Below are 11,851 nucleotides of genomic sequence, written 5' to 3' on the forward strand. Positions count from 1 at the left end.
GATTGTAACGACGTTAGAAGATCAATACGCACTATTACTTATGCACGTGACGTATGTGAGTGACCTCAAGGTATACTTCAAAGATTAGAACAGGAACTCCTAGACGAACAGACCTCGGTTAATCCAGTTTGAGTTCTTTACCTTACTTTCGGAACCTAGTGGAGTGACCTGAAGGTATACTTAGGTTGGCACTGGAAATCCTAGAGGAGCGTAGTTAGCTATATCGAGTTTGGGCTCGTTTTTATCGTTACAATGATACCTTTTACCTACAAATTTTAAACCATTACCATACTTTAAAATGAATTAACATTGAAAAATAATACTTTATAATTTAACGTGTTTGCGAAATAAATAAAAACCTGTCTGGTAATGTGGATGAAGTAAACAACGGCGCCGTCAGTTCTTTTGCGTTTTCCTTCAGCTCAATAGCACGTTTCCAACACCAGTCAACCTATTAATTAAAAAAACACGCATTGATGAATTTCTTCAATTTAAGCCTCAGAACTAGAAATATTGGATAGAGGCAGGCGTTACTTTGCGGGATTCCATGACATGTTATGAAAATTAAGCTTAATTTGCTATACTCCGCGAAAGCAGGAGTAGATGTATGGTGTAATTTATTATTTCTTCAATCCTTATATTCCACACCAAACAGATCTTCGGCAATGTACCACGTTTGTTTTACAATGTTCAACGCACGTTTCGTTTTGAAACCGCATCCATCCTTCATTACAATGAATAATTGTTAAGTCTTAACTTAACAATTATACATTGTAAAGTCATCCCACCACCTTTTAGAAATGCCAAAAGAAAGTTTTGTTTTAAAAATTTCATCACTATTATCTACTGAACATTTAAAAATCTAATGTGACACTATCTTACAATAACTACTAAAGAATAAAAATTATGATCTGACTAACACACTTTTTCATTACTACTAAAATAAAAATGAATTTTCATCTCCTTTCCTTTATTTAGTTTACTTTTGTTTTTATATGTGATTTCATAACTGGACTTCCCTCAACTCAATAGGTACCGTCAGAATACCAGCGTTGTGGGTACATTAGTATCCCGAACATTAAGCTGAGTCAGAGCCTTTTTATTGGCACAACACATCATACACTTAAACTATTAATAATTATGTATAAAATTTTAAGTTACTCCGTATTTAAGTCTGTTTGTGTTGTTCTGGTGAATAAATAAATTCTATTCTATTCTATTATAATTTGTAGTACAGATAAGGTCATTAAGTTTCTAGTGATAGGTATTTCTTTGGTTTTGTATCGGCATATTGTGTGCACAGCACAGAAATAGCATACTTACCAAAAAAGTGAGAGTGCAGCCAACTCCACTATGCGTACCGGTTGCCCAATCATGTGCGCAACGTTTCAGAAATCGAGACAGGCGAGCTTCTAGCGCCACAGATAACAGGAAGTTACGTTGTTCATCCTGTAAAACAAATGTGTACACTAATTATTTTATACATATATTGTGGTCGCTCACACTAAGACCGACGAGTCAAAAGGAAGCAAACCGCAAATCAGCCAGCGGCAATATTATTATTATATAAGCTACTAGCAGACAAGCAAGCAGTTAAAACTTAATAGGCTACTGATGATTCTACTTTACTGTTGTAAAACTAAGTTCCTACTAATAATTATGGTTGCCTGCCTAAGCTAGCAGTGAAGGGTGACTTTAAATTTATGAATTTCTGCAACATTAATTGACTTTTTTGCCATTAGAAAGAAACGAAAAAAAAAAAAATGTTCTCTCTACATTTTTCCCTAACGCGCCAAAAGAAGTATAACTTCAAAAAGAAGGAAAAGAGAAATTCCGCAGTGCAGACTAGCTAGAAAGAATTAGACTAACCGGCGTGGGCGCATAGGGTGCGTGCACATCGCAGTAGAGCGGCGCCAGGCCTGCAATGCGACACGCGGAGTGCAACCTCGTAGGGCTCAGGAGACAGCTGGGCCCTGCAGAGCACATAGACCGCAGAATCTGACGCTGCACCCCAACTGTATGTATGGTCGACGCCTCCGACGTATTAAGGCACATGCAATCTGCGAGAGATAATATAATTTCATTATAATTTAGAAGTAGGTATATATAACATGTAAATGAAAACCGAAATAATACTTCACAGGCTTTGGAGGTACATTATATATCTCTGAGACTTATCTGTAAAATCAGAAACCTAGTTGTTTTTTGAGTAAGCCACTGCCATCGTTTTTACTGAAAGAAATCAGATACGGCCCTAACAACACATGCAAAATTGAGATCATGTTACTCCCGGTACTTTATTACGTACGCGTCGCGTAGCGTAAGTACTATGCGCGTGTCGGTCTATTATCTTCAATATCTATCTGTCATAAGTAAACACTTAACAGAATGTTTGTGAATTTTGAATTAGTTTGTATGAATAAATAAATGTGCTTCTTTTGATGTAATACTTTTACAGGGTGATTCTTTATTAAACATAAATTATTACTAACTAATTAAACTATTACAAAAAACACAACATACTTTCACATTTATGATTATTAGTTACGATCAAGATTATTGCACATTGTATAAAAAAATGCAGACCCAACATGCTGCATACCTCATAGTTCCCCATACTGTTCTCGAAGGCATATGGAGTCCACCACTGGGCCAGCATTGGGGACTACGGCCAAGACCCTAGTCATTGTGGGAGGAGACTAGTGCCCTGGTACTGCAGTGGCACAGGGTATGGACAGGGCATGCACAAAGCGAAAACAAAAAAAAAACTCCAGTGTTAACACAAGTGTTAAGAAACGTAAGGAAAGGCTTTTTAAGAGTTAAAAAAGCCTACCCTTAAGTTTTTATAACTCGTACTGGAGTTATTCTTTATTATATTCCATCAGCATTCTCTGTGCATACCCTCAATGCACCCCACTGCACGGTGGTAGTGTGTTGGTAATGGGTTGATATGATGATGATGATGAAGATACACAAATGATCTGTGGGGCATTTCCGTAAACGTTGTCAAATCATTAATTGATATTGTTGCACCCGATTTAGCCTTAATATTTAATAATTGTATAGATTGTGGTGTGTTTCCTGACTTAATGAAACTTAGTAAAATAGTTCCATTGTTTAAATCGGGTAGTACTTCTGACCCCACTAACTTTAGACCAGTATCCGTACTACCCACTTTCAGTAAAATCTTTGAAAAACTCATTTTAAATCAATTACTTTACCATTTTCATAAGTATAATTTACTTCATATTAAGCAATTTGGTTTCACACGGGGTCGCTCAACAATCGACGCAGGTGTTGAGCTAATACAAAACATATTTGAAGCCTGGGAGGAGTCACGTGATGCACTTGGTGTGTTCTGTGACTTATCTAAGGCGTTTGATTGTGTTCAACACGAAACGTTAGTTAGGAAACTACACCACTATGGAATTCAGGGTGTAGCTCTAGACTTAATGAGTAACTATCTACGCGATAGAATTCAGAAAGTCGACGTGAATGGAAAACGGTCTAATGGATCAGTTATGAAAATAGGTGTCCCACAGGGGTCTATATTAGGACCATTTCTGTTCCTTATTTACATTAATGACCTTCCTTACCTTGCCAAGGATAAACACGGGATAGTTCTGTTTGCCGATGATACATCACTGACTTTTAAAATAAATCGACGTGAACTAGCTTTTGACGACGTAAACAACTCTCTCGCTAAAGTGGTACAGTGGTTTGAAGCTAATAATTTGGTTCTTAACGGAAAAAAAACCAAGTGTATAAAATTCACTTTACCTAATGTTAAACACGTGAAAACCACTGTACTACTTAATAATGAGGAACTGAAACTGGAGGATACGACAGTTTTTCTAGGAATAACGTTAGATTCTAAACTTCAATGGGGCCCTCATGTAAATAATTTATCGAACAGGCTTAGTTCTGCTGCCTATGCGGTAAAGAAGATACGCCATATGACCGACGTAGAAACTGCTAGACTGGTATATTTTAGTTACTTTCACAGCATTATGTCATATGGAATTTTACTTTGGGGTAATGCTGCTGATATTAGCACTATTTTCGTGCTGCAGAAGAGGGCTGTTCGTTCTATCTACAAAATGGGTCCGAGAGAGTCATTGAGAGATAAATTTAAAGATTTTAAAATAATGACAGTGTATAGTCAGTACATATTTGAAAATTTAATGTACGTCCATAAAAACATTTCTAAATTTAAGAAAAAATGTGACTGCAATAATTTAAACATTAGAAGTAAGAATAAACTTACAGTGCAATATACTAGGTTACATAAAATTCATAATTCGTTTAAAGGAAATTGCATACAATTCTACAATAAACTACCAATTGACATCTTGGAGATGTCTCTTAAAAAGTTCAAAGTTTGTATTAAACGTAAGCTTATAGAAAAGTCCTATTATAGTATAAAGGACTACGTAAACGATTAAAAAAGCTTGGGTGTAAATTATTGCTCTAACCAGGTTGCTCTTCTAATAATTTAAAATTACATTGTGAGATGGCGATAACAAAAAAAAAAAAAAAAACACCCGGCTAAGTTTGTTGTGGGCTTCTTCTTAGACCGGGACGCGTTTGGAACCCTCGTAGCTTTAGTTTTAAGTTTACGAATGTGGTTATCGCCATCATCTCACTACCGTGTAATTCTTATGTACGCATCAAAAGTGCCACCTGTGGGCCTACTTGAATAAAGATATTTTTGACTTTGACTTTGACTTTGATATAAACTTACTGTATTGCAGGGAATTTGGATAGAAATGCTCCTCCAGTCTAGTTGCGTGGGAGTAGGGTGACAACGATGCGGGGTCCAGCCGCAAATCAAGTGTCATACAAGTCCCACGACTGATTTCAGGGCATCTGGCAGTGCTCATGAATGCATTACTTTCTAATCGATATGTAGCTGAAACAATATTTAAATGACAATGTGAGATGGTAATAGCAAAAAGAATGACTGGTATAATACCAATCAGTAAACACATAATAATAATTACAAACTAACATCAATATTTACAAAAAATATAAGCCGTCTAACTGTTCGCTTTTTAGGGCATGGTAACCCAAAATGCTAGCGCTATTGCGCCTTTGAATTTCTAGACTTAGAACGACTGGTTAATATGTACAGTGGATAATCATTTAGTCAGAAATATGGTCAAGAATAAAAAAATATTTTTTTTCCTGTGAAGAGCTTCATAGATTTGATAATATAAAGTGTATGTGTATTGAACCTCATTTTGGAATACTCAGCATCTTTAAATTGTGTGATAACTTTTTTATTTATTGTAAGATTGAGAGAGCAGTGATATTCGAAGCATTTAGTGCATGTTTGCAAATTAAAATTCAAAATTCATTTATTTCAAGTAAGCCTAGTTAGTATAAGCACTTTTGAAACATCAAGTCTGTCTGTTTGTAGTGACTCTACAACCGGTTCGGAAGGCAGATTCTACCGAGAAGAACCCAGCAGTTGCTCTTTTCCAACATCAACAATTTGCATTTTAACATTTATTTTTTTATCTTGTGAGAGATGAAAGCAGAGCCAGATGCTTCCAAGCAACCTTGTCATTAAGAAATTCATCAATTGTATATTAACCTCGCTGTAATAAATGTGTTTTAACATATTCTTTAAATTTATGCATTGGTAGGTCCAAAATCACCTTAGGAATCATATTATAAAAGTGTATACTCAATCCCACAAATGACTTCTTCTTTTGCAGACAATATGCAGATGACACTAATTTATGACCATTTCTTGCAATTTCTATGTTATTTTCAGATTGGACCTTTTTTTTTAAAAAGTTATACATCTGACGGCCGATTGGCGCAGTTTGCAGTGACCCTGCTTTCTGAGCCCAAGGCCGTGGGTTCGATTCCCACTACTGGAAAATGTTTGTGTGATGAGCGTGAATATTTTTCAGTGTCTGGGTGGTCTATATGTATGTTCTAAGTATTTATGTATATTATTCATTAAAATATTCATCAGTTATAACACAAGTTACGCTTACTTTGGGGCTAGATGGCGGTGTGTGTATTGTCGTAGTATATCAAGTTCACTCACTCAGTTCACCACAAACGGATAGTATCAAGTACAGCAGTCTCTACTAGCAAATTTTTATATGTATACAAAATAAGTACGCTTACCAGGCATCTGGTCCTTGTACCATTGGTCCAGATCAAATAACAGCATGCCATACTGTATACAAGCTGGTGTCTCACCCCAACACTCCCATACGAGTTGGCAAAGGTTTAACATTGCTGGAACAAAAAAAAATTATATAGTTATGCAAACATGTTGCGATCAACAATTATATATGTTTTTATTAAAGTTGGTGGGTTGGCCTGATATATAAGAAATATAAAGACAGAAAAAAGATTGAAAGAATTTTGTTGAAATTATGCAGTGTTAAAAAAGTTGGCATTATTTTATCTCCATGTTATGTGGCATGTACATAAGAGTTTTGTTATTGACATTATGTATAGGATACGGCATTAAGTAGTTATGTTGCTGGTGAAACAACAATAATCCTATATTGACATAACATTAATCCTATATTGCCATTATAAAAAGACCACAAAATATAATTTTGCGCACAAACTCCAATGCTCTTTGGTTCACCATAAACTAATAATTTGTACCTACAAATTACCAAAGTAAAAGAAGAAATTTGAGGTGCCTCTAACATACACTAAAAACGGCTTGCCTTACACTCCAATCATATGGCGACCCAGCATAAAAGCCAGAAACATCATGACCTCCTGCAATACTACAGTATGTAGCACCCTCAAAATTTTTAAAAGAAGCGTTTTAAAAAAGCACTTACTATCCTCTCCCTCTTCTCCTAATGTTGAGCGAATGGAGTAAGAGTGACATGAGATGCAACGCCCACCGATAAACTGTGATACATCTTCTATTGCACATAGTTCTACTTGAAAACGTATTGTAGCCATCAGGAACTCCTAAAACAATGACAATAATATTTAATAGGTATTTGTTAATTAACTAAGAATTCTTAGTTTATTTTACAAATAAACTAAGAATTTACAAAATAAAGAAAGTAAAGTAAAATGTTTTTTTTAACAACAGGATTCTTTTTGCTAACTAAATGTGTTTTTATTACATTTCAAAGAGTACATTATATAAGATACTAAAAGATTAAGATGTCAAACATGTTATATTTTATATATCACATAGAACACATAAAAACAGTATTATATTAAGTTTTATTTTGTTAAACAAATTATTATACTGAGTTCAATAAAAAGTTTTAATTACTATAATAATATTGTAAATAATGTTGCAGAAAATAATACTAGTTAGTTATAATTTCAACTATAATTTCATACCTGGTATATAGATTTAGTTTCAGTCAACATTCTCTTTCCCTGATAAGTCAAAGAGTACATCACAGCCAAAGGAAACTCCTCCTCTTCAAATCTGTCTATCACAGAGAAAACTACCCACAAATAGCAAAATGCTCTGGGGTCATCACAGGGCTCCTATAAAAATACATAACAATGGTTCTATTAGGGTTGGATGGTTTTGGATGTATAGAGTTACAGGTAAGGTAGGTTGTAAACTTAAAGTTACAGAAACATCTTTTTAGTTTAAAAATATTTGTTTGCGCCACCAAATTAGTGTTGCCATTGGTAATAAAATATTTCAAATCAATTTTAAACTTTGATTATAATAAATAAAAACTGTTCATGATGAGATGAACTTTTCCATCTGATCGAAAAGCTTTTTTAGATATCCTTTGTTAATTTTGCAATGTACCTATGTCAACAAAGTACTGTACTAAGGCTATTCTATCAATGTGGGGTTACAATATGGCAAGCAAAGCTCATACCAATTAATAGTACAGAAGCAATATAATGTTTATTTCATTTATGTCAAATACCTGGAATCCAAAATGTGTAACTGGCAAGCATTCAACATTGACTTGAGATGTGAATTCCAATTCCATATTTAATAAATTCCAGATTTGGAAAGCTCCAAAGTTAAATCCGACAGCCACACTGCCAAGCTGCGGTATAAATTGGAGTACTGTGACCCTAATATGATTTTGGTTGGCTTTCATTCTGACTGTGCCATCAGGATTACGAAAAATATATTGCCCTTCAAGAAATGAATCATCATTCATAAGTATGGCTAAATGATCATCATTTTCAACAGCATACTCTCTATGGCCTTCTAATTTATGTAATGTTTTCTGAGGTGGGTATACAAGGCAACTGGAGTTCTCTTCATTACGGACTAGGTGTTCACAACCTTGGGATATATCTTTCAAAGCTGGAATGTGAAATGGTTTAAATTATTCATTTTTTATCATGCAATAAAAACAGTGGCTGAATGCAGTTTTTACAGTAATTATTAATACAGGGTAATTCCTAAATTTTTTCCCAAAATCATACAAATATGTAATAATAATATAAATGATGATCTAAATTTTGAAAAATAAACCTTTTAACATAATTAAAATTGGCTATGTAAACTGTGTTATTAAAATATAATTAAATCAGCAAAACCATTACTTTTACTTTTTACTACAATCAGGAAGTCTGCCAATTGCCTTTAATATAAAAAAATTAGACTCAAAATATCTAAATACCTTGTATCAAGCATGATCTATTGAGATCAAAAACGTATATCTCTCCTCGGCAAGTGCCAGCCATGACCAGTCCATCGAAACACATGAGAGGCCCACTAGGCACCTCATCGCAAACTGCTAGCTCTGTGATAACAACATCAGTCTTTATAGAGCGGAGTAACTGTGAGCCATTAATGTGAAATACACAGATTAGTCCTTCTGTTCCATCAACGTCTAGACTGATGATCAGCTGTTGAGAGTTATCTGTGAGGGGTGTTGGTAGTTCAACAACACTTGTGACATTGATGCTGTTGCTGAAACATAATACGAAAGTTAGTGAATTCAACAAAGTAATCCATTTATAACCAGTAGAATTCATGAATTTGAACAATTCATTTATAATTGCTGTGCATAGTTTAGCTTTCATGTAAAATCTTTTATATATATTCCTCCTGGCTGTATCTAACTACAGTGACTCCTTCTAGCTACTTTTATGAGCATAACTGATGTGCTTTCAAGCCGCTGGCATAACCACTTTTTGTTTTAAATGTGCAATCACATTGACAGCGAGTCAGTACTCCACCAAAAATATTTTTAAATATCTCTTTAATAAATTAATATCTATTTATAATCACCTACACTAACCAAAATATAATGTTATCATATATTTACAGTTTTTTATTTATTTTCACTACAAGCTAGTATCCCTTCACTGTAATCTCAGCTGGTGATCATACAGTGTAAAAAAAAGCAGCAGGCTAACCTTTTAGGAAGTATCACAGTTATATTTAACACATACCCATTATAGGTTTCTATGCAACTTTGTTAAATCACTTAACAGAATGCTAAATCACTTAGTGGCATGTCTTTGGCGGTAAGCCTTCCACCAGACTAGACGAGAGAAAATTCAGAAATCATAAATTGGGACAATTTATGATTTATGAATTTTCTCTGCCAGGAATCGAATTCGCGGTCTCAAACCTAAAACTACAGCGTTCACCGCTGGTCGTCAGGTTATCACAAACAGAAAAACTTACCTCATGCCATATCCAAACGTCCTCGCGGCTACTTTTAGTCCGCTTCTTAAATCAACGACGCAGAATTTCGGGCCTAGCGCAAGCCACCCATACTTGGTGTCACGGAGGATTCCACCCAAAGGTAAGGTCTTGTCTACAAAATTAAAACAATGAATTCATTTTTTGTTATTTTAATTGCATTACGTTTAAACAAAAATGCCGCAACATACCTGAAAAACCTTCGGTTGGTTGCAAAAAACTAAATACACCAGGCGATAAACTAGTAGTTTTAACTATAGAAAACACACTTTCTTGTAATTTTTGCATCGTTCAACAGTTCTTACGATGTTTTTAAACAGTACGTCTTTCAGTAAAGGTTATGTTACAATGTTATTTCATTTCCATTTATTTGCTTGAAAATACACGTTTCATTTTATACAAAACTTACAGAATTTATATCTACAACTAAACTATGATTATTGCGTTAATATCTTTAGGCATTACAATTTGTTTTACGATTTCGGCGAGTGCAAAAAAACAGTAAAATTTAATTCAATTTTGACATTTGAATTATTGATGAAGTGACAGTTGACATTTGTATCGTTTATAATGTCTTTGGGATATTATAGAAACTAGATTATAATTTTGTTTATTAATATTGTAATTATAATCATAAACAAGAATTGAATTGATTGTAATTAATCGATTTTCAACGTCGACAAGTTTCTATTGACTATGAAAATATTTTACTCCAAAATACCAGTAACCATTATCAAATACCAATACTTAACTATGTTAACTTTTTCCATTGAGCATTACACAAGTAAACTTAAAAGTTAAATCACAGTGAAATAATATATTTCACTGTGATTTACTTTGATTGACTTCTGTTATTAAATAATAAGAGGTCAGACGTGAAGCAATGTACTACAGTGCTAAGTATAAGTGCAGGTATTAATTTCCACTAACAATCATTCTTCTCTTTCCTTTATATCACCTAAAGAGTATTTGCACCGTTACGTATTTTACACCAATCTCTTAGTGCAAATCTGAAGTGCTAAGCTTCCACCTCCCTAAACTTTTTTTATATTCTACTAGCTGATATACGAGACTTAGTTCGCGTGGATTAAGGTTTTTCATTTCCGCGGGAACTCTTATTTGCTACTCTATTATTATATTTTCTATCCTTTATGCGCTATTCCAGACTACAATCTACCTCTGTATCAAATTCCAGACATTTCGGTTCAATCGTTGCGACGTGAATGAGTAACAAACTTTCGCCTTTATAATATTCTGGCTTCTGCCCGCGACTTAGACTTGTGGACTTCAGAATTGGGTCCAAAAAGAAGTGAAAATGTGAAAGTAATAAAAAATTGAATAAACTTTCAACCGTTCTATCGCTTGCGCTGTAATAGTAGTTTTTCGTTTCAGCTATTACTTATTTAAAACTTACATGGTGCTATTACTTATTTAATACTTATTATATGGTGGAGCAAGATTTATATTTTTGATTGACGCACGTTATTTAAATTATATCTCTGGTCTGGTCTGGTTTTTGGCCTTGGCTAGTTACAACCCTACCGACAACCACGCTATCGATCACTAAGCGATTGATCGTTCCGGTGCGATGTAGCGAGATTGCAGTCAAGGGCTAACTTGTAGTGGAATACAAATATATATATATATATATGTATGTATGTTTTTATTACACTACGAGTTATAAACGACATTATTTATAAATGAATTTTTAATCTTAATACACTATTTGAGAGATCGGTATAGAAAGTACACGTCCTTTCCCACAGCATAGGTGGCGTGCATGCCAAGTTTCAAAGCTGTCTGCCCACGGCTTAGCTCGTAAACAATTTTAATTTTTTTCCCTTGGGAACTACTAAGGCAATCGGGATAAGTAGTTCCCGATTCCTAACTTATACTTAGTATAAGTTCTTTTCCATGTCAAAGGCTACATGCATGCCAAAGTTCATCCAAATATGTTCAGCCGTTTTTCCGTGATTCAGTAACAAACATCCATACTTTCACATTTATTATATTAGTAGGAAGTAGGATTGAATCTGAAATGCCCTTCAAACTTCCGCCTCTTTCACTAACTATGAAATGGGTACTTTTAAGTATATAGGCAATCAAGACATGAACGCTTATGTCGTAAATGCAGTTGATGTATAACTCTAGTTCATGTACCTACCTACCATAACAAGTCAATGAAAAATAAAACCATTTAAT

The 11,851-nt window shown here is 34.3% G+C and overlaps 1 protein-coding gene across 5 annotated transcripts in view; it reads right to left on the reverse strand.

Moving 5' to 3' along the window:
* The window catches only part of LOC120630207 (serine/arginine repetitive matrix protein 2), a 35,884-nt gene extending 25,731 nt beyond the window's left edge, over positions 1–10,153 (reverse strand). For all 5 annotated transcript variants that reach the window (XM_039899338.1, XM_039899340.1, XM_039899341.1 and 2 more), the window contains exons 1-11: positions 9,841–10,153; positions 9,632–9,764; positions 8,616–8,908; positions 7,905–8,296; positions 7,351–7,503; positions 6,828–6,963; positions 6,148–6,261; positions 4,745–4,912; positions 1,870–2,060; positions 1,324–1,449; positions 360–451 (exon numbers count right to left, since the gene is read on the reverse strand). In XM_039899338.1, coding sequence (XP_039755272.1) covers positions 360–451; positions 1,324–1,449; positions 1,870–2,060; positions 4,745–4,912; positions 6,148–6,261; positions 6,828–6,963; positions 7,351–7,503; positions 7,905–8,296; positions 8,616–8,908; positions 9,632–9,764; positions 9,841–9,937 — 1,895 coding nt within the window. In that variant the 5' untranslated portion in view covers positions 9,938–10,153. The remainder of the gene's footprint in view (positions 1–359; positions 452–1,323; positions 1,450–1,869; positions 2,061–4,744; positions 4,913–6,147; positions 6,262–6,827; positions 6,964–7,350; positions 7,504–7,904; positions 8,297–8,615; positions 8,909–9,631; positions 9,765–9,840) is intronic.
* Positions 10,154–11,851: the final 1,698 nt, after the last annotated feature.

Source organism: Pararge aegeria, chromosome 16 (assembly GCF_905163445.1).
Source record: "Pararge aegeria chromosome 16, ilParAegt1.1, whole genome shotgun sequence".
NCBI lineage: Eukaryota > Metazoa > Arthropoda > Insecta > Lepidoptera > Nymphalidae > Pararge > Pararge aegeria.